Raw genomic sequence first — 23,724 nt, 5'->3', positions numbered from 1 at the left:
AATCTTCACAGGCCTAGTCGCAGCTTATCAATACTATTATTACTACTACAATACTACTGTGGCTCAGTGGTAGAGCGGTTGCCTGCCGATCGGAAGGTTGACGGTTCGATCCCCGCCCCTGCAGTCATAGTCAAAGTGTCCTTGGGCATCGGAGTGTGAATGTGTGTGAGTGTTTATCTGATGAGCAGGTGGCACCTTGTACGGCAGCCCCGGCCGCATGTGTGTGAATGGTGAATGTTTCCTGTAGACTGGAAGACTGGAAAAGCACTATATAAATACAGCACTTTTACATTTTACATTTACTAATTTAAAAATGTATTTTAAAGCCGTGTTTCAGTACCCATCATTATGCCCTTTAGTGGCTGTGGAGCAACATGTGCCACTGCTGAGTTAAGGTTCAGAGTCTGATGAAGTTTAAATACTGACACAAATAAACATCCCTGTCTATTCATGAGACACCGTTGTTAACTGTTTTACCGTTCTCAATTCTCAGGTCATAGGTCTGGTCTTTCTCTTTTCTTTATCTAACTTGTTGCTGTGCTGTTTTTCAAGTCTCATCTTCATGTTTTATTTTTTTCTCAGAGTATGTTTCAAAGGAGAAATGTCCAGAGGGTATTTTCTTTCCTGATTGGACCCGATTTCACTTGTTTTTCACACCACGCAGAATTACCTCATTGTGGTCCCCCAAGGTCTTACATTGCATGATTGACAGCTGCCCATGAGTCCTGTGTTGTCTCACAGGAGGATCGGTGGCTGTTGTGGTTTTGTGAGGGGTGAGCTGCCCCACAGATTATGAAGCCCAGGGATGGCGCAAGCTGGCTGACGTGTCTCCAAGAATCAAGGCGCAATCACACGAGGGTAATTAACCCGAAGCACAGGGGTGAGGGCCAGATGAAATGATTTCAGCACCTTTGAATTAAACACTGTCCAAGGAATATGGACAATCCACAGGCTGCTTCATTACAAACCCAGAACCATTCAGAGAGCCTTTTATAACTGAGGAATACACACAGCCTTTCTAGTTGTGAATTGGATTGAATTTTGAATGGAGGAGGTCTCTGTTTTCAGCACCACTGAATTAAACATGCTCTAAGGAATGGGAACAATCTACAGGCCGCCCCACTACAAAAAAAACACACTGCCATCCAAAAGGGGATTTAACACACACAGAATGTTCATGCATGTAATTTAACTGAAATTTAAAGGGGGTTGTTCTCTATTTGAACTCAGCCCTGCGGAATTAAACATGCTTGAAGGTACAGGGACAAATAAATAAAAGCTGCTTCAAAACAAGCTAGAATCCCAAACCATCCAGATGATGCTTTTGCAATAATATATACAGATTTCCAAATGTAATTTGTTCTGCATTTTATAGCAGAAGGCTTTTCGAGACTATGGTTTCCTCCATTTAAATCTGGGCTGTTTTCGGCTAATATTTCAAATCCCGATCAGATTTAGGATAGGATTTAGTGCTGTAGACAAAGGTTTGTTATTTGCCTCCTGTCTGCCCTCTTAATCTTCTTTAGGAATTTCACCCTCATCTTTTTTTAATCTGGACCTCTGGCTGGTTTTCCTTACTGGCATCAGTCTTTATTTATTGCTGCACATCAGAAGACAACAATGCAGTTTTTAATTCACTTTTTGGAAACTTTCTCTTTTTTTGTTTAGTATCTTTTTACAAAAGGTTTGTGCGGGGCCATTTCTGTTCTGGTTACCATTTAGAATGAGAGCACGAGAAATCTCCCATGTCTCTGTCAGCAGCGAGAGATACTTGCTCAATGACTGACGGGGTGAAAGTGGGAGCAGTGCTGCGTACTGCAGACCCCGCTAATGCAGGTCTAACAAGACTAGGTGCTCTGTATGCAGTGTGTGTGTATCTGTGACTGACGGTGTGCATGTCATAGTGCAGCCCTTCCCATCAACCCTTCATTTGGGACTTGTCAAAATCCACTTACCACTCCGACATGAATGGATAAGCTCTTCCCCTGATCCTCTTTTTCTCTTTAGGGGGGCCCCTAAAGAAGGCTGGGCCCTTGGGTGCTCTGGAACAGCAGTAATTTTCTCTCTCACACACACACACACACTTCATAGATCTTTTACATGTCACAGCTGGAACATGACACTCTATTTAACTTGGATTGAAGGATAACAGTACTTAGACCTGCATGGGTTTAGACAATTCTGTATCACTCCGTCTTATGAAAACATTTCACAATCCATTGGAGGATAACATACATTGTTATTCTCTAATGGATTCTGAAGTGTGTGAAAAATCAAGGTAAAAAACAGGCTGCTTCTTTTAATTTTTTTAAACATAAAACTTTCACCCATAGATCTTTTTTAAAGGGCGCACTGCATTCTCTCAAAGTTGTGTTCAAATATGTTTGGGTCTCGTAACACTCAAGCCAAGGTAATTTATTGTATTCCACCGTAGCTGTTTGTTGTAATAGAGAAAAGGATTTGGTTTGATTCTACTGTAAGGGCAGACCATGTGAAAACCCTGTGCTTTTTGTAATCTTAATGTTTAAACTCCATTTAATTTTGATTGAATGATTTTTTGGCTTTTTGTGGATTTGTGAAAACGACCCTAGTAACACTCCAAAACCTCATTGGATAAACTGTAATGTGCATTCACTCAACAAAGATGGCTGCCATGATACTGTATGTATTGCTTCGGATCTGGACTTAAATTCAGAGTTTGTATTTGTGCGATTACAATATTTCCATGCGATATGATACTGAGGCCGTGGTCCTGATCATATGGCCGAGTCTTTCCACAGACACGTGAACTGTGTCTCCCACTCTATGGAGCACAGAGTGCGCTCTCCAGGGATCAAAGCTCAGATGAGGTCCCATGCGTTCCAGGTCAGCACAGACAAAATCAGGAGACTTGACGGTGATAGGAAAGGAGCTGCCTGACAGGGAGGAAGGGCTTCTATCTCTGACTCTCCCTGTACTCCGAAGTGACGATCAGCCCGCCGCTGTGTAGCCAGGCGGAAAACTGCCCTTTCTGGCGTAAGATGCTTGACCCTTTGGCATCATGTGCGGAACGTGGCCTTTCACCATCTCCACCATCCACCGGTAGCTCAGAATAATCTTCAGCCTCCTGCAGCAGATCTGACGCTGTAATTGTTAGCTCCTGCTGCTGCTGCTCACTGCTCCGGAGTCAGTGGTCAGTTTCTAAAGATGAAGATTAGAGGCAGTAGGGTGGCGGATCACTATTAGACCAAGATGTTGAGGGTTATTTCTCCACACATAATCTCCCTGACTAACACTACAAGCAAATGAGATCACCAACCTAATATGTAATGCCTCAAGGATATGTGAAGATGCTTTTGTGTATTTATGTTTTATGTAAATATATAAATACAAACCTACATAAACAAAACGTGATGGAGAGGTGCGAAAAAGCCTCCGAGGGGCTTGACCAGGGCCCTCTCCTGTATATACCTTAATCTGTTATAAAAGGAGAAAAAAATATGACAAGAGGTTTTTTTTATATATATATGTGGACACACAAGTACAAGTCATCATCTTGCTTCTTAAGCAAACGTTTTCACATCACTAGTCTTTGTTAAAGTTGAGAGGAAGAATTTACTTTCCACTTAAATTGCTCACTTTCAACTCCTGATCAGTAATTTAGAAACATTGCACAGTAAACGTATGGGAGTATTAGCAGAGTGCAGGCATTTCATTTTTTTTGTTGTAACTCCCTATCAATGACACCTCCGTAAGTAAGTTAAAGGCATTGGTGTAGAGTTAATATTTGCTGCCACCTGCTGGTGTACAGACTCCCAAAGTTTCAAATGACTGTAGGGTGTCTAGAGCCTTATGTTGGATGCCCATGTTTATTTGTGCCATACATGCAATGCAGGCATCAAGGCATGTTATCCTTTTCCATTCATTCATTGATATAATAATAATAATAATAATAATAATAAATTGAATTTGTATAGCGCTTTTCCCAAGCTCAAAGTCCCTTAACAAAGTAGAAACAGTGTTAAAAAAAATAAAAAATAAAAAACTAAGGATAAGCAGAACCGAAAAGATGGGTCTTCAGACAGGACTGAAAAATGGTGAGGGACTCAGAGATGCGGATCTCATGGGGGAGGGAGTTCCACAGCCTCGGAGCTGCCCTCAGATCAGCTTGATGGGCAAATGAAGAGCTGTTGTAAATATTTTTAGAATACTGTTGCATTGTTGTTCCCAGAATGTGTTAAATTTTTCTGTAATTGCATCTGGGAGTAAAAAACTACATCTGAAGTACAAGTATGTCCCCATTTTGTTTTTACGTGCAAGCACAAAACTTCATGCATGTGCTCAAGCACACTAGGGGGCGGCTGTGGCTCAGTGGTAGAGCGGTTGACTGCCAATCGGAAGGTTGGTGGTTCGATCCCCGCCCCTGCAGTCATTGTCGAAGTGTCCTTGGGTAAGACACTGAACCCCGAGTTGCCCCCGGTGCTGCGCATCGGAGTGTAAATGTGTGTGAATGTTTATCTGATGAGCAGCACCTTGTACGGCAGCCCCGGCCACAGTGTATGAATGTGTGTGAATGGTGAATGTTTCCTGTAGATGTAAAAGCGCTTTGAGCAGTTGTTAAGACTGGAAAAGCGCTATATAAATACAGCACATTTACTAGCAGTGGTTTGCCCCAATCACTGTATTACACTGATGGACAGTCGTGGCAGTAAACTATAATGAAAAAGAAAGGAAGAAAAAACATGTTATGGGGGGGAATATCACAATACCATATGATACCGATAACAATACAGCAATTCTGCGATTATTTCTATATTGATAGACAATCCTTTAATGAATGGTCATAAAATCAGTCTAACTATGAATACCAAATGCGGAGGTAACTTAGCTCCTTATAGAGCAGGATACTCAGGGCTCAGTTTACACCTATTGCCATTTCTAGCCACTGGGGGGACCATAGGCAGGCTGGGTGGAATGCATATTAAAAATAACTTTAAAAAAAGTGAATTTTCATGCCTTAGAATCTTTAAGTGCAGATTTTCTCTCTTTATTTACTGCAAGTCCAAACTGTTAGAAAACGGCACAATTCTGCAAGTACAAGTTTTTAGTCTGTAAATTCAACTTTTACAACTATGGAGCAACTATGGGTCCAGACATTGGACTTCATTGTGGCTGGGGCATCTGTTATTTTCCTCAAACTGCTGTCCACCATCCCGTTGAAAACCTCTTCTTCTTTGGCTAGTTAACATTAATGTTTAAGTTTCCCTCATACGTGTGTTAAACGCCACCTCAAGGAGCAGCTGGAAGCAGGGAAATATATTTAATTTCATTGATTAAAATATCAGTATTTGGCCCCGGTGTATTCATTTTTGTATCGCGCGAATGAAGATGATATATTGCCGTATCATTATTTAGTCCCACTGTATAGCATTTAACATGTTTGTTAGACCTAAATGCAAACATGAATTTTGGTTGTTTACAAAAAACTACACAGGGTACCTTTTGAGATTAATAATTAAATTCTTTGTTTTGACAGAGTCGTATAACACTGTGGTCCGAGAGAAACCTCCATATCAGCAGAGGGAGACATATCTGACTAATATTAAACATTTCTTTTAAAGTCTGACCCATCAATCTAACTCCACTGCAGACATAGACATTTAGGCACGCTCTCACACACTGCGAGGTGGTGTTTTATTTGAACATGTAAGTCAACCAGTCCCTGTGGGCCACAGCTGGAGAGAGTAGAGTGCCCCACCCAGCAGCAACAGCGTCATATGTGGTTGCAACTCCCCCAACCTTCCCTCAACTAAACTCCCTCTGATTTATGCGTGCCGGACACCCCTCCCCTTCACTGCAGGATGCATTGTCCTCCACTTACTGAACTGAGTTCATTTTCAAAACTGTGCCTTTCACATACAGCAGTGTGGTGGAACTGAAGAGCAACTAGTGCTGGGTAGCTACTGTGGGCAGCCAGATGCCTGTTTGTGGTGAGTGTATTTTTGTGTTTGCACTGGAATGTGGCTCGATGGTTAGAGCTGGTAGCTTCCTGTAGATTCATTAGGGGAAAATTCAATGTATGTAGCCTTGTTTCAAAAGACAACTTACTGTAGTGTGTACATCTTTCCCTGTTTGCGGTTTTAGTTGGTTAATAGAGACTTTCATCTAGTAGAAAAAGCTTAAACAAGTCTGTGCTTGTTCTCTTGCTTGTTCTTTTGAAATATCCCTCAATAACCTTTTTACGACATCAATAGTCTATCATAGACAGTGATGCACCCTCTGATGAGGCTGTATCATGTAAATGCTTTTGATAAGGATTTCTTTTTTTTTTTTGTTCTTCATTCATATTTTTATTGAAACAGTGTCAAAAGCAGGAGTGATAACAAATAAGCAGAAGAAACGGAAACAAAAAGAACAGACAGGTAGAAATACATACACAGGGTAAGCATAGATCTAACTCATCACCCTACTACCTTTCTAGAGTCATTTATTTATCGTGGGATACATCCTTTTCAAAATAAGTGTCAATTTGGATGTAAACAATACACTTTTCAGTCACTTGTGTATTTACTAAGCCTAAAACAGAGTTTACTTGTCTTTACTCTCACACATCAAAGTTATCAATCAAAGAAATTGATGCGTCATAAACTTGTCTAAATTCTCTGATACTCTTGCTTTTGACTTCTGCAGCACGACTTTATTTTAACATCTCTGTCTCAAAGCATGATAAATTCATACAAGTTATGATCTGATACTTTGTGACCCAGGTCTGCTTGCCTGAAAGCGTGAGGCAGGACAGAGGAACTGTAAAAACACTCATTAGACACTCTGGGCCCTGGGGGCACGTGGATCTTTTGTCTGCCTATGAGATGCTCAGCGGCTAAGAAATGTGACACCACACTCTCCTTTTCAAGCCTTTTGTGGTTAATGTCTCATGCTGCAGTTCTGGTTCGGAGACCATTAATTAGGAAACAGAGGGAAATATAAAGTACCTTTAGAATATTTTCCCCTAAGCTCCCATTTTGTAAGAATTGTCGGTATGAGAATGGAACCGATATTGTTTATAAGTTTACATTCATCTGTAACCGGGATGTATACATGTAGCGTTTCTTATAAGCACACAGGTGTGTGTGTGTGTGTGTGTTTGTGTGTGTGTGTGAGTGAGTGAGTGAGTGAGACAATAGGCTGTTTATGTGGCAGTCTGAGGCAGAAGAGCGACTGTAGCCAGGCACAGTGCAGAGTGTCTCAGTTGGCCTCAGCCTTGCTTCTTGACTGTATGAAAAGCAGCCAGATTTTCATGCCATTTCGACCCGGGGGCATGTCATTTACCAATGAATGGCTCTTTTTTTCTGGACAGTTGAGCCAGTCACACTCTATCATGCCACGAGACAAGTGAACCCACAGTATTGCTTTTCACTGCAGAGGTCCGTTTTCATTTGCATACCTTCAGGGTATGGCATGGGTGAAGCGTAATAATAATAATAATAATAATAATAACCATGCGTAAAACAGTTTAAGGTCATAGTGGATGGCTGACACAGTCTGATAATACTGCCCAATCTTAACGCATGACTAGGTGTGATGAGGAACCATCTTCTTTGATGTTGTCTTTTTATATTGTATTTGTCATGAAATCTTTAGTTATTTGTAAAAGTCATGTATGTGTCAAGCTGTCTCACTGCTCTGCACCAAATGCATGATAGAAGTTGTTATTCATTCACATAGCAGCAGAAAATACTAATAAACATATGTTTAACCATACACTAATGATCACACATTTGTTTGTATTTTGATGAAGAAAATTTTTGTTTGCTTGGTCTGCACATAGCATCAGCTAAAACATTTTGGATGGGACTGTGAACAATTGGTCTGCTATGCTGATGTCACACAAAATTCCAGCAGCCTTTTTGTTTTTCTCCCAAAAAACTGCCAATTAAAATTTGTTTCAATATCCTTCTTATAATTACACAGGCTTCTGCACTTTCTTTAGACAGTCAACAAAGTATAATCAAAAACTCATTAGGTGCTTAGGTTGCTCTTGTCAATAAGTACTTGCATCAGTGTTCAGAGAAATGGACCAAATAAACGAATGTGTCTCAAAGTTTGAGTTATCTGGTTTAAAATGTTTTTATTTTAAAACTCGGGTTAATCCCCTGAGAAGGAAACCAGCCCTGTGGGTTGATTGTGGTCCCAAAGGTCACCAGGTCTGAATACTCAGCGAAATAATCTCTTAAATGATTTATTCTTTCCACATGTAAAAAAACAGAAATAAAAAAATGCCACATTATTCTAGGGAGCACAATTGTAGGAAGCTAAAAGGGGTTACATCCCAGAGGTTTTGCCCTGTGTCAGGACAAAGAATCATCCGACTGAGTGACTTCACTTGTGATTTACGGTACACTGAACCGTGGCCTCTCGAGTCGTCCTGATGACTGTTAGAGAGCAGCCTGAGCGAGTCGTAGCTGCGTCAGTCGGTGCTTCCTCTGGTGGGGGGGTCAGAGGTGGAAGGGGTCGCTGGGCAGGAAGACTGCAGGCTGGGGTGAAGACAGAGGCAAAATCACAGCTGGATGTCTCTGATACTTTTACACTCCTGGTGCTTTATCTCTGTTTCCTGGCTGTTTGTTTTGCTGGTGACCGTACTAGAGTGTATAACAATGGCTTTAATCATGACAGTGGTCAGTGTTTACAGTGTTTGCCTGCTGTTTGGCATCTTGCTCAACCTCTGCGGGGTGTCTTTTTCCTCTTCTGGTCTGTGGCCATATCTGTATGAGTGCTTGAATGCCTCTTTATCTCTTTCAGGATGGCTCAGTGGGGAACCTTGATGACCTGGCTCAGGAGTATTCTCAGTATTACGGAACCTCCCTCAGGGATGTGTGTGAAAGGATGGAGGAGCTACGGAAACGTAAACTAGTGCAAGATGCAGAGATGGTAAACAGTCTTATCTTGTCTTTTTCTTATCAGTTAAGACCTTGGCTTATCAACAACAACAAAAAATCTGATATCCCAGCATTACATTTTTTTTGGGGGGGGGGGGGGGGGGGGGTCTTTCATTCTTCTCTTGAGTTCAGTTTATCACTGTGAGAGTTAGATGACTAGTAGTACTAGTAGTAGTAGAAGTTTAGCATAAACACATAAAAACACTGTTAAATCTGCTTACCTGCACTTCAAAAACTCACGAATGAACACGTTCTATCTCGTTTGTTTAGCCAGGGTATTCTCTCATTTAAGTCTCAAGGAGTATGGATGTAACATGAGGTTTTGTCACATTTATTGACTTTCTAAATAAAAGTTACATTTGAATTTAAAATACAGATATGTTCAACCCCTTAGTTGTTGGTAATGCAGCAATTGCAGATGTCAAAACCTGTGACACAAAACTGTTTGCTGGTTTTATTACATAATGTGGGTCGGCCGATTCAGTCAGCTGAATATTTTTTCTATTTCTGCGTTATGCTGACACTATAATTTACTCCTCTGTGTTTCAGGGAACAATTGACTCACTGGCCACATCACTGCAGCTCCGCTCTCAGATCCAGGTGAGTGTCCAGCTCTTGAGTGTGTCAGACCTCCAGAGAAGGCAACTTCCTCCCATGTGCGTCAGCAGACAGGCTGATAAGAGGCCATGGAACTGCCTCGTCATGATTATCGTGAGCAAAACCAAAAAGTTAGACTATAAGTAACATTGGACTCACTGCGATGCAGAGAGCTGGCCCTGAGTCTTTGCATGTTTGGGAATAGCTCCTGAAATATGGTCAAATGTGACGATTAGAGGGGCATATGTGGGTTTTGTTGCCACCACATTACAAGATCTGTATTTCAAAATTGCAACAAATTACAAATAAACAAATACCTGAAATGTCTGCTCCATTGTATTTACTTACCTATGAAGGAAAATGCCATCCTCTTAAATTACCTGTTGCTCCAAAAATTAAACTATAACTCAAAATGGGACCTTTAAAAACCCAGTTTAGTAAATTAAAGCCTTGCCACTGTATGTATTTAAACAAACACTTTTTCTTTTCCTCCTTAAGGAATCCCTTGGACTCAGCAGCACCACGTCCACCCCAGAGACTGAGAGAAGGTGAAATAGAATCCCTAATTATAATTTCTGTTTTAAAGAAAGTTGAAAATCCACCAGAAAGATGGGGCATCCTTGACTAGAGAAGGATCTGGGGTGAAGCATCAGTAGGAACAGGACACGTGATTCAAGGGAGGATTATAAGCACTAGAGCCCGACCGAAAGGGATACAAATATTTGGTCATTTAAAAATCCAATCTTCCGATATATTGGCCTATATATTCTTTTATAAATCCAGAAACGCATAACAAAACAATAACAGATTTCCCTGACATCAGTCATTTGTGGTTATTTGGGTTCTCACTAATGTAATATTTTTTTTATTGTCACAAGACAACAGAGGAACATCAAAATATATTAAAGTTCACATAAATAAAATATATAAAAATCCAAACTTAAGATAGGAAGTCCTTTTGAACAAAAACACAATAACAAAAAAATACTATGGGACAGACTATGACACGCCAACGCTCATACGGTTGACCATCCTTTTTATTTTATTTTTTAAATATTTATCAGAATCATTAGAAATGATTCAGATAGGGGGGGGAATCTGCCTTTATAAATGCCGATACCGATATATTGAGAAATGCCTAATATGGGTTAATAATATCGGCCCGCCGATATATCTGTCGGGCTCTAATAAGCACCACTAAATACTTTAATAGATAATAATAATTATTATTATTATATAATAAATTGGGCTGGAACTGTTATTGTATCCGGATAATGTGTAGTGTTGTGGCTTTACAGACTCCCCTATTAGTCTCTTCCTGTATTATCTCTGTGTCAACCTGGTGGACACGAGCCTTTCCTTTGTTTCCTGGTGCCCTCCAGTCACATTTATGAAGCATCACTGTGTCACCAATATACATCCTTCCTTCCCTCCATTGTTTCTTTTGAGGGATTTCAAAGATTAGTTTTATTTTGTCTAAAGCTGGAGATGACTTGGGTGATGACTAATATTAAAGCAACATATGGATTTGATTAATCTTGTTTAAATGATTGTTTAAAAATCCACATTTTTAGAATAAAGGATTTTATTATAGTAAGGAACAGGTCTGTGTTATTGAGACGCTGCGCACTAGAGGGACAAGAATATAATGATGCTGGAGGAAGCTGATAGCTATCAGTTATCAGTAACTCATTTTAATGACTAACACTATTATTTTTATTATAGTTTTTTATAGGGAAGTGTTTTGATCACTGTGCATTTGGTGTCTTACTGTCATGTCCTTATTTACTGTGGTAAATGGGAGCATGTGTAGACGGTTCCTTTGATCAACAGCCACACAAATAACACATTTCGTTTGAAGTTGCAATATGGTGAACACCGTGGTGTACTGTGTTGATTGGTATAAAAAAGAATTACTCGTTGACCTGTTCCATGTTCTTTAAAGGAAATTAAACCAATGTGGGGTTTTGACCACCAATGCAGATATTCTTACACTTGTATAGATGAATTTATTTGGCAATGTTAAAGATTTGGTCATGCAAACAATTTATTCAGGGTATAGGTTAGAGACAGTGACTAGGTGTTTACTGGAAACCAGAGTAAGACATTTTCTAGATGGATAAACGGCTGTTTACGACAAGGTGACAAACCACATCTTTTCAGTGTCAGCAAGACTTAGAATTAGGATATGATAGTTACATAACCAAACATGAACAGTATATATGATAAAACGTTTAGAAAAGAGAAAACACAGGTCTGATCCACAAACTCATGAGAGAGCGCAACAACAAACAGCCCAGTGAGAGAGAAAGAGGGAGTGTGAAAGTGTGCAGAGAATGCTGAGGTCACGTTAGCGCTGCTGCTGTGAAACCCTGAGTGGACATGAAAAAGGATCTATTGTTCCTGTGATGGCCGGAGAGCACTGACCTCTAATCATCAGCCAAGAGCAGCCAGTCTTTTTCATTTGTTTTGACTACTTTGATTTCCCTTTATTAAGAGGCTAGGGTCATGAGGGACAGTGCGCTTCTGTGAGTTTTATTATTTCTTTATTTTTTAAATCTGATGCAAGAAGATAGAAAGACATGTTAAGGGAGATGGTGGGATAGCAGGGAAAATGAAGAAAGTGACTTTGGAAAACAGGTACTGGTCTATTCAGGGCTTTCAATCGCTATTTGAACTCTTCAAATGAACTAAATACTTTTGCTTGATTTCCAGGTTTCCTGTGCAAAAATCGAGCTCTGATGATGGATCAGGAGGTAAGTTGAAATTGTAGATACATCTTAATAGCATACATCATATACTTAATGCTTCATTGAACAATAAGTAGATTCTGATTGATTTTTAATCTACACTAAACTAAGCTTACAGTTAAGCTTTTAAAAAAGGGTTTTGTGTGCATTCATGGTTGTAGGTGTTTCTAACCCAGCCCAATTCTGTGGAGCATCTATTGTAATTTTGGGCATAACCTAATACTTTGTTTGGAAATTAAGTGCAATTGCTGGAATTATTTCCCTAGAGTTTGGATATTTCTGTTTACTTTTGTGGTGATGCCCTTTTTATTTCTTCTTCTCTGCACTAAATTAAACTGAATCGTTGTACTGTATAGGAAAATGGGATGGAAAGAGAAGGAGCAAGTCTATTTGGCAGAGTTTTCGAAAGTCACAGAAAGGAGTGTTACGTCAGATTTCGAAAGGTATGTAAAGTCAATAACATGATAAAGAACTCAATGACATACACACATCTTTTTTTGTTATTTGAAACTCATAATGTATTTTTATAAAATGCCTAAATAAAGCACTCAGTTTTGTTTAGTTCTGTCAGCTGACATCTCTACTTTTTACTTGACAGGTGATGACGTTGGTTTCGTGGCCAGTGAAATCACCATGAGTGACGAAGAGCGTATCCAGCTGATGATGATGGTGAAAGAGAATATGATCTCTATAGAGGAAGCCCTGGCACGGGTATGATCTCATGCATCCCAAAGTTCTCCACTTTACTGCCATGTGAAAGTTGCGGCTGCTGTTTTTTCTCCTTTTGCTCAACTTTAAGAGTGTTTGAATAAATTGCAAAATGGTTGATCAAGTTGCAAAAACAGTGGGCAAATTTGAATGCATTACAAAAACAAAACAAAAAGTTAACAGCATTTTCAGCTTTGTGAAAGAAATAACATTCTGATGTAAGCATATGGTCAAAGCATGGTTTTATCTCCTTTTGTGTGTGCCCGCTGTTTGAGGATGAATAACTTATCAGCTGGTTCTCTATCTCTGCATCATGTACTAACAGGGTCACCTTTTCCCACAGTTAAAGGAGTTTGAAGTACAAAACAGACAGACGTGCAGGTCCGATCCCACAGAGTGTACCGATCCCTCCAGCCCCACCACAAATGAGTCTTTCAATTGCAACGTAAGTCTCTAAGCTCCCAGTCTGAGGGCATCTTAGTTGATTTAAAATGCTGAATCACACCTTTAGGCAGTGTGTCTTGCATGAGGGCCTCTGATCTACCAGTGCCAAGGCTGCTGAGCTGTTGACAGCGCCTCTCTCTTTCCCTCTGTCCCTGTCCTGGCGATGAACCGGGCCCCACTAAAGCCCTTCAACTCAGGGCCCTCTCCCAACTGCAGGGTACTGGGCGGACTTCTATTCATCCCTGTCAAAGCGCTAACCCCCTATTGTGCTGTAGTGAGCGGGTGGATTCAGCACAGGGCCCTGTTATGCAGGCCACAGCTCTTTTACGCATGGGTGGGGTGATTAGGGGGCTCAGGTTCAGGGCACATTTTTCAGATTCATCTGGATGGCCTGACTATTTCTCTTTGCCGTGTGTGTGTGTGTACGTGTGTGTGTGTTAGTGTGTGTGTGTGTGTGTGTGTGTGTACGTGGATACTTTCTGTGAAAGATGGTTGGACGTCTGTTGCATCCTTCTCTGTTGTTAATTTTACTGCATCTCTACGTGCATTACATTTCTGTTGTGTATTTAAACTTGCTAATTTGCTTTCATTTTGTCTTTTGACATCTATTCTGGGATGTGCATGCTCGTGTTTTGGTCAGCAGATGAAACCTCAACCTCTGTGTCAAGAGTCTTCAAATGAACAACTGACTTTTTCACTAACCATCAATTCTTATTATGGTTGAGGGAATTTCCAAGCCACTAGCTTTTCTTTTTCCCTGAAATAGAAAGCCTTTTCTAGTGTGTGTTGTGACACAGTGCATACGGGACAGCTGTATACATGGGCTTCAGTGTCATCACTTTGGTTTCCTACCACATATCTATATTAAACTACAAGTCATTTCTACAGAATGCTCAGCAGGTACCTGCAGCAGCATCTGCAGCATGTACAAGGCTTACATACTTTTTTTATTTCATACAAGTGGGTAACAATTGTTAAAAGGTGAGCCCAAGCACTACATTTGAGTATAAAGGCAGTGAAAGTGATATCTCCTTTCATATACAAAGTATTTAACCTTGCAACTGGTAGCAATCTGCTGCAAAGAGACCTATCGTCTTATTTTACCGTAACTGCAAAGCTCTGTGGTAAGACAAAATGTTTTGGTCCCTCCCGACAGCTGCCTTGTGACCTGTCAGACAACGAACAAGAGGAATCTGTGACATTCAGGAGACTCCATAAACTGGTCAATTCAACCCGGAAGGTGAAGAAGAAACTGATCAGAATTGACGAGTCGAAGAGGCCTGGAATAGATGGTAACTAAAACCACTGGCCTACTATATCTTATAAAGCCTAATTGTCTACCTTTTCACTGTCCCACAGTGTGATGCCATGAATGAAAAGTGTTAGAGACGTTGCCTTTATAATTCAAGTAAAATGTATATTTCTGTATGTGCAGCCAGGATGTAAAAACCAGTAGGTGTTTACAGCAAGAGGAAATGGAACACCACAATAGTGAATGTGACGCAGAGTCTAGAGACAATATCAGTAATTGTGCTCAGTCTAATTACTGTTTGACTAAGAATAATAATAATGGTATTTTACGTGAGTTTTCTCTAGTTGTGTAGGCTATATACATATATATATATATATGTTTTGAAAAATATGTTTTCCCAACATGAACATGGAAATGTCCCTAAAACAGCTTGTAGACTATTGAACACTTCAATACATCATAAAAAAAAAAAAACATTCAGATTGGGAACAATAAAGTGTTGTTCCTAGTTGCATAGGCGTCGATTTCGGTGGATACAGATTTCGTCATGGGTCATATTGTTCCCACCAATTTTCTTTTGAAAACCTCAACCTCAATTTAGTTAAAAAAATAAAAAAGGTTCATAACACACATAATTCTTCAGCAACAGATCCCAATAAATCATATTGTTGGGAATTGAGAGTAGTCAGCTCATGGTATATTATAGCGTTCATCTGTGCGACACACCTTTTTTGCTTTTTCAATCTTGGCAAAATTTATAGTGCAGAAGTTGTGTTGTGTGTGAATATGGTCAATTATACTGGGAATTAAATCAAAATATTTGGAAAAGACAAATGCGACACATTTGCACGTAGCCTATGGTATCCGGGCCTGTTTCCCTTTCCTAGCTCTTTTCTCTGAGTCTGATGTCACGTCATGTCACATTGTCAACATGGTACATGAAGCAGTGATCAATGATCTATGAAAGATAATTTTCACCTTTTTATGACAAGAATTTGTTCTGAACTGGATATCATGTCTAGCTGATTCCCAATAATTTTGTAACACTTCATTCCAATATACCTAATTTTGTTAAGATTTTTTTGTGTTTTACCTTCTCCATTCTGCTCTTTTTACCCGCCAGAGAGCCTAATGATAGATGGTCTTCCTTTTGAAGATGCCAGCACCTCCTTGTACTCAGGTGTGCAGAAGAAACACGCCGTTTGCCCCGTCGACACCCTGGCTTCTTCTCTGCAGGAACATCTGACGTATGACAGGGACTCTAACAGCCTGAGCAACTCCCCCTCCTCCAGCAGCCTGGACACCTGCAGCCGCCAGAAGATCTCCCGGGCCTTCGCCAAGTCTAGTGGAAGCCCAATTCATAAGGAGACAAGTGTAGCAGGGGAGGTGAGGGAGGCAGGTGAAGGCAGTGGCTCTTCCTTTTCTGAGATGGAGGGTTGCAATGATGAGGAACCCAAAATTGCTCGCTCAGTGACTGATGGAGAGCTCCGTCACCGGATCCTCAGCCCACTCAGCCATCATGGGGTGAGTACATAGGAGAGATTGTAGTGTGTGGAGCATTTCTAAGACTGCTGTTACGAATTAATATAGTCTAGACACCTGCAGTTGTTTGAAAACAAACTGATATAATCAGCATTATGCAGGTTGCCCTGCATGCACTATTCCAGCAACTGCGCTGATGCACGTGAAATATAAATGTAGTCTTGTTAAGTTTCACAAATCCGTCATTGGTTCTGAGAAAATAAATGTATTCGCCCATCACAGGATCTGTGGTGACCTTACCTGCTTGTAAGAAACTTATACGCCCCATGTTGCATCAAAAAAAAATATATTGTAGATTAGAATACACTTTGAATGTGTATAATAAAATTGAATTAATGGTCTAAAAACTCATTGTACTTTGCAAGGAAACCACTAACATCACCCACATCCCTGCATCTCTGCTTATGAATGTCTTGTTTTTTTTTGTTTGCTTGTTTTTTCACAGAGAGCTTGTAGTTTTGGAGGATTTGACCTGACCAACCGCTCACTGCACGCCTTCATCTCTAACAACAATAACCCCGTACGTCACTGTCATTCTTCCTGACTGTCTCATGAACTGAATCAAAATAACTAGTTTGTTTATCTGCCTTTTTTATGCTTTGGTGTACATAAATTAGAGTAACGAAGGAGATGGTATCAGAGATCCCGTTAAATCTCCATCAACATCTCGTATCTCCCTGGGGAAAAAAGTCAAGTCTGTGAGAGAAACTATGAGAAAACACATATCCAAGAGATACCACTGTTCCCTCTCTGAACAGGTACGTATTGTTGGTAGAGTTCACTATAGCACAGAAGCATCTATCAGTGTTACTCTTGTAGCTTGTCCCTATAGGTAATGTTTTAAAGCATAGGTAATCATGTTTTTTTTTCTCTGTGTCTTAGTTAAGCCCAGAGCGTGTATCAAGCTGCCCTCACTCGCCTCAGCAGACAGACTCGGACTCTTTAGAGAAACCCAAACTGAAGCCAGGAGGATCTGTGGAAAGCCTGAGAAGTTCTCTCAGTGGACAGAGTTCCATGAGTAAGTCTGTGTGTTTACAGGATTTATGTGCCAGATCTGGGTGTACTGCAAATAATTCTCGGTGTTTGTTTTCACTTGGCCTCGGAACACCAGATGTGTGGGACATACATGTTATTATACGTGTTTATCAGAGGGCTGTTTCAAGGACATTAAATGGCCTTTTGAGATAGTCTAAACACTTGGTCTGTGTGTGTAACTGTGTAACAGCTGGCACTTTAAAAGAGGTAAAAAAAATATTTTTCAGATGCTAACAGACCCGTGCAGTCTTGTGGTCATGAAGGGGTTCTGTTGTCTCCTTGTGGTTTGTGTAGGTGGTCAGACTGTGGGCACCACTGACTCCTCCAACAGCAACAGAGAGAGTGTGAAGTCTGAGGACGGGGAGGAGGATGAGCTGCCCTACCGCGGACCCTTCTGTGGACGCGCTCTAGTTCACACGGACTTCACCCCCAGTCCGTACGACACAGACTCCCTTAAACTTAAGGTATGACAATGTTGTTGATCAAGTAAGTTAGACAATAGAAATAGAAATATATGCCCTTTATGATCCCAAAACCGGGAAATTACTGTTACAGCAGCAAGTTACAAGGACAGTTGCCCCCGGTACTGCGCATTGGAGTGTGAATGTGTGTGTGAGTGTTTATCTGATGAGCAGGTGGCACCTTGTATGGCAGCCTCGGCCACAGTGTATGAATGTGTGTGAATGGTGAATGTATCCTGTATGATGTAAAAGCGCTTTGAGCAGTTGTTAAGACTAGAAAAGCGCTATATAAATACAGCACATTTACATTTACATATACAGAAAATACATGAAACATACTAGAAATAATAAGTAAGATAAAAAAGTAGATAAAATAAGATAACAAAAGATAAAAAATAACCTAATACCTACTCTGAAAAAGAATGTAACATGTATGTCCAAATAAAATAAATTATTTGGGCATATTTTGTGTGTGTGTGTGTGTGTGTGTGTGGGTGTGTGTGTGTGTGTGTGTGTGTGTGTGTGTATGTATGTTTTTATATATATATGTTATGAAGTAAACCTTGTGCAATATTGAAATTTATGTGGTAATGCATGGAGATGAGCTGATATTGTCTAAAGACCCCACTGGTCTGGTCTTGCAGAGCGGAGACGTCATTGATGTGATTAGTAAGCCTCCGATGGGTACATGGATGGGGATGCTCAACGGTAAAGTCGGAACCTTCAAATTCATTTATGTGGATGTCCTGAATGAAGAGGAGGTGAAGCTCAAGAAGACACGCAGGAGGAGGAAGGCCCGGCAACCCAAACCCACCTCGGTAGAGGAGCTCCTTGATCGCATCAACCTCAAAGTAATAAAGTAACTAAATTATCAAACACACACACACACACACACACACACAGACACAGGTGGAGAAAAATGACACTTTACTGCCAAGAAAGGCAGAACTTTGACTGAAATTGGTTCCAGCTGTATATAAAGAAACATTTTGGAAAACATATTACATTTCTTGCCATGAGTTAGATGAGAAGATCAATACCACTGTTATGTCTGTATGCTAAATAACAAGCTCAACCAGGAGATGGTTAGCTTAGCATATAGGCTGGAAACAAAGGGGAACAAGGCTATCCTTGCAGACTCAACAGTTTCTTGACCAGGCACCAAGCACCAAGTTAATTATCTGCTGGCTCTATTTATTATTTATATTTTATAGTTACTATGCAGACATGCTGGTTTTGTTCTTCTCATCTAACTTTCAACACAAAAACTGTATGTCCTAAAATGTCAAACTCTTCCTTTTAAAAAATGTACAGTTTGACAAATTGGAGAAATCTACTAAATCTTTGAGTGACAACAACGTGTAGAAACTTATTTCTCATCTACAGGTCAAAATACTGTTTAGCAGTTGTGAAACTGTGCATGGTCAAATGAATTACTTCCATAGATTTGTATTGATCTGTGTGTGCATCATCCCTCCTCTCCACAGGAGCATCTCCCCACCTTCCTTTTTAACGGCTATGAGGATTTGGACACGTTCAAACTGCTGGAGGAGGAGGACCTGGATGAGCTGAACATCAAAGACCCCCAGCACAGAGCTGTGCTGCTTACCGCTGTGGAGCTGCTGCAGGAGTATGATGGTGGGTCAGGTAATCCACAGGATGTTATATCTCCCCAGAGCACTACATAAGGAACACATAAATATAATCAAGGACTGGTCAAAGAGACACATTTGTCAAATTTACTTATACAAGGTTGAGATGTTAAGAATACAAACGGTTGATTTCTCCTTTTATGATAAAAAAACTATCACTTAAGGAAAAGTATAGATTACAGACAATCAGGCAAAGAGGGCCACTTAGAGGTTACTATAAATATACTGTATATGTCTGTGATATATCTGTGAAGTTTTGTATTAACTCAGTGCAGCTGATTTTGAAACTCTTTCCCCTACTATCACAAATAATGTCACAGTTGGTATGTAATATTGAGTTATTTCCAGTCCACAATGTAAAAGAATGTGTTAATATGTCTACTTGTGGGAGCTATCTCCAAAAGCAGTCCATGCATAGACAAATGCGAAGTTTCCTGGTGATTAAAATTGGGCTATATGAAGAAAATCCGAAATCACCATATTTTTGACCTAATACTACTACTACTATTCACAAAATATTTACACAATGAGATTTTTGATAAATAATCATTAGTATTGGGATATAATGACTAAGTGGGTAAAGGCAAATAATAGAACATCGGAAACGGTCTGCTAAGTTCAGAAAATTACATCACTTTACTGTAATGTAGCCTTTTAAACCAGGAGGAGACTTGTGTCATATTATGATGTCCAAATATTAAGACAATATCTAGCCTTATATACTGATATAATGTTAATCTATTACCTAGCCCTACTTGAGATTAGGGTTTAATATTTTTCCTGAAAATTAGATGAATCAGATCCCGGGAAAAGACGACCCATTTTCCGCGGAATCCCGGGAAATAGCTGTTTTTATTTATTTATTTAGCCCAAGTAATGTATTGATAATATTCAAATATGTGTTGCCAAATCTAAAATTGACATTTTTTATACTATTTGTGTTATTATTATTTGGGCAAAAGAACACCGTTTATGTCCATCATCAACACAGTTTGCATGATCAATTCTGCTGCGTGAGCAAGTGAGCTGCGTGCTTGACATCTGCTGCAGCGCTAACTATGAAATGTCAGGTGGATTGTCTGTGACTTGTCTTCTGAATATCTAGACAACCCCTAGAAAACCAATATTTTACAGAATTCCATTATACAAACTAATGAAATGTGCTAAAGTAAACCACTGAATGATTCCCAAACCATTCTATTCAAAGAAATCCATTCTGTGGCTGATTTGTATGAGGCTGCAAACAGGAATAATCACTCGAAGCTATCAAAATATTTCTTTATTTATGCATGCATATTTCACTTTTAAACACATACGTTCAACATAAGTTTAAGTAAATGAAAGAGAACGACCCACAGAAATGTACAATTGTGCACTTCAAAAAGACAGGGCCATAGGCCAATGTAAAACTGGATTGAAAAAAAACTAAATTTTAAACACTGCCGCAATATCAGCATTGGATTGAACTCTTGACAAATTGGCCGCAGATAGAAAACGCTCTCTCTGCTTCCACGGATGTAGACAACTGCTGCGTAATGAATTTGGTGAGCCTTTATTACTGTAGCTACATTACAGCACCGTCACCTGCATCAACGTAGACGCGCACTCCTTGTGTTTTTTATAAATTTTATTTCCCGTTTCCCGTCATAACCTTTCCCGGGAATAGTCTTGATCAGATTTCCTTGGATTAGACCCTACTTGAGATCATAGAATGTGACTGTCTGCCCCCTGTTGGTGGTGCTGTGCATTGCAGGAAGCAGCGACCTGGAGCAAGGCAGTCAGTCTGGAGGCTCACAGGAGAAGCTGCTCCTGGACAGCCGTGGACTCACAGGCAACTCCCCACGAGACTCCGGCTGCTACGAGAGTTCTGAGAACCTGGAGAACGGTAATGACTCCCTGAGTCGCCTGTGATCACTGTCCTCCTCCTTTTCTGCCTCATCCTTCACTAGAAAGACTTGTGTGGTATTCAGTTCTTCTTGATGCTTGAGCATTCCAAGCCACCAAATTCAGTTTTCATGCTCTTCTGGAAAGACTCTATCGTCACTATTACCTTTGCTGCTTTTTTTTCCAAGCAGCTTCTTCTTCAGTCATACTTTCATTGGTTTCTGCATCATTAAATCCAACTCTTTTGCAGTCACTTTTTTAAGGGCTTTGAGAACTGCCATTGCCTTTCTTTACAAGCATTACATTATCTATAAGATACAATGGAATAACACAAGTTTCTCTGTTATTATGGGAATAGAAAGTGTACGCACATCATGTTAAACTGACCTAAAGACATGTTTCACACCCTTGAACAAACTATATGGAGCGGCTTGCAGGTCTACTCGCAAATAGATCTGCAGTTGTGAGTTGTGTGGTGTTTTTTTGCGTTTGCTGGTAATGGTGACTGTGTAGCAAATTCAGCAAATGCTTGCTTTATTCATAGCCACATCATTCATATTGTGTATTAAGTCTAAAAATGGTCAAAATGCTTAGAGTGCTTGCTGTAAATGAAGGTTCTTGTGAATGTGAAAAGGTCCAGTGGTTAGAGAACAATGTCAGATCAGCCACACTTGTACAGTGTACTTCTCTCAAGATTTTTGCCGTTTGGGTGTATATTTTTTAGTCCACTAAAAAATAATGTTGCACAATATTTTATCATGTGCCTAAAAAACTTCATAATGCAGAATAATTTAAATATTAACTAAATAGTAATTATACTTGTTAAAATAAGGCATTTTTTATAATTGTAAATCCACTAAAATGCAGAATCAGGACAACCTTTGAAATGATTAAACTCATTTGAACACTTCTGACAAAAGTGTGGCAGGTCTGAAGTCTCAGCATCTTCTGAAGTGTGCTTCTGTCATGGTTGAGCGTGAGGAATAAATTGCTCCATGCTTTACCAGACTTGACTGCTTGCTTCCTTTCTTTCATTCATCATTCATTTGTTGCACACATTTAGATTTGGTTTTGTTCTTTTCATGGGCATCCTCTTCACAATGGCCACTCTTTTCCAACAGTATGCACTCTGCTGTATTTCTGTTTAAATCAAATACATGTCACAGCATCTGCATGATCTGCACACACTTCACTTGTTTATTTCAGGAAGGGACAAAAAGACATCTTCATCCATGAGCAGGTCCTCCTCCGGTTTTGAGTCAAGCCACCTCCCGTCCCCAGAGAACCCTGCCCTCCCCCAAACCCTGACCATCAGCTCTAAAAAGATTTCACTCCAAAGTAAACCTGGATGCCTGCCATGTAGCTCACCACCACTTAGGCCTAAGCACAGCTTAAGACTCATGAGCCCATCAAAAAGTCATCTTCCCAGTGGAACCATTGCTAGGAGCCGGAGCTGCATGGAGCTAAGAAGAAACCCAGCAGCAGATCTGCTGAGGCGGAGCATCTCCCTGACTGTCGGCCACAAAAAGCAGGAGAGAAAACTCATCGATCCGAAAAGCTGGAATATAAACCCTAGCGTCAAGATAAAGACTAAACCTCAAAACCATTGTGAGGTCACGTTTCCATCGTCCCAATCTTCAACCGCATCATGTAATTCAGTCTGCGGCACTTTCAACACAGACACAACAGACGTGTTTGCCCTGGAACAAGCAGAAACAACACAAATCCCACACCTCAGCCTGGCTGCCCCAGTACTAGCAGAAAGGTCAAATCATCCTTTATCTACTCCTTCCTTACCAAAGCCCCACCCAGGGCTTGTACCTACAGAGACTGCCTGCATGTACTACACAAACCCCATCTCGTCAGAACATAATGTGGCTCATTCAGTTTCAGCCAACTCTGAAGCCCGTCGGCTGAAAATGCAAAGAAACAAGAAGACAACCGTAAACTCAGTAAATCTGGGTACCCTGGTCAAAGAAAAGACTCCAGATGCAGGGGATTGATCCCAAAATGGAGCCACTTCCTGACAAGGTCATGGACTCAAAAGAACAGTTTACCCTAGTTTTTTTTCAAAATCTAATTTCCAACAAAATGTCTACAATATTCCATTCGGATCTAATTTGTAGAGAAGACTGCAACTGAGTCAAACAGTTACCCAAGAGGCATCAACTGTCCGTTTTATTTTCCATCAAACAAAGCCTTTGTTAATAAATGATTCATTGCTTTATTTACTGTAACTCAGCATTTTCAAACTGTTTTAAGTGTATATTATTTGGATGGAGGAAAAAAAACGTTTATCCATGTAATCCAACTGCAAGTAGTGTTAGCAATTAATGAAGCAATTAAATACTAGAAATAATGTTATAGCTATGGTTGATACAGTAAACTATCAGGTGTTTTAATGCACAGAGGTATACACTCACCGGCCACTTTATTAGGTACACCTGTCCAACTGCTCGTTAACACTTAATTTCTAAGCAGCCA

At 40.2% G+C, this 23,724-nt stretch overlaps 1 protein-coding gene across 3 annotated transcripts in view; it reads left to right on the top strand.

Moving 5' to 3' along the window:
* Positions 1–23,392, top strand: part of sash1b (SAM and SH3 domain containing 1b) — a 52,749-nt gene extending 29,357 nt beyond the window's left edge. The window contains exons 1-18 of one of the 3 annotated variants that reach the window (XM_034858660.1): positions 5,756–5,969; positions 8,779–8,907; positions 9,465–9,515; positions 10,011–10,060; positions 12,228–12,268; positions 12,619–12,705; positions 12,861–12,973; positions 13,314–13,415; positions 14,571–14,706; positions 15,790–16,190; positions 16,654–16,728; positions 16,826–16,966; positions 17,091–17,226; positions 17,538–17,707; positions 18,349–18,555; positions 19,192–19,342; positions 21,110–21,241; positions 22,447–23,392. In XM_034858660.1, coding sequence (XP_034714551.1) covers positions 8,863–8,907; positions 9,465–9,515; positions 10,011–10,060; positions 12,228–12,268; positions 12,619–12,705; positions 12,861–12,973; positions 13,314–13,415; positions 14,571–14,706; positions 15,790–16,190; positions 16,654–16,728; positions 16,826–16,966; positions 17,091–17,226; positions 17,538–17,707; positions 18,349–18,555; positions 19,192–19,342; positions 21,110–21,241; positions 22,447–23,243 — 2,835 coding nt within the window. In that variant the 5' untranslated portion in view covers positions 5,756–5,969; positions 8,779–8,862 and the 3' untranslated portion in view covers positions 23,244–23,392. Of the gene's footprint in view, positions 1–5,755; positions 5,970–8,778; positions 8,908–9,464; positions 9,516–10,010; positions 10,061–11,833; positions 12,153–12,227; positions 12,269–12,618; positions 12,706–12,860; positions 12,974–13,313; positions 13,416–14,570; positions 14,707–15,789; positions 16,191–16,653; positions 16,729–16,825; positions 16,967–17,090; positions 17,227–17,537; positions 17,708–18,348; positions 18,556–19,191; positions 19,343–21,109; positions 21,242–22,446 lie in introns of those variants that run through there. The other 2 variants (XM_034858659.1, XM_034858661.1) reach the window with 2 other exon arrangements.
* Positions 23,393–23,724: the final 332 nt, after the last annotated feature.

The sequence above is a fragment of the Etheostoma cragini genome, chromosome 20 (assembly GCF_013103735.1).
Source record: "Etheostoma cragini isolate CJK2018 chromosome 20, CSU_Ecrag_1.0, whole genome shotgun sequence".
NCBI lineage: Eukaryota > Metazoa > Chordata > Actinopteri > Perciformes > Percidae > Etheostoma > Etheostoma cragini.
The sequence above is the reverse complement of the archived record's forward strand: the minus strand, read 5'-3'. Positions and strand labels throughout refer to the sequence as shown.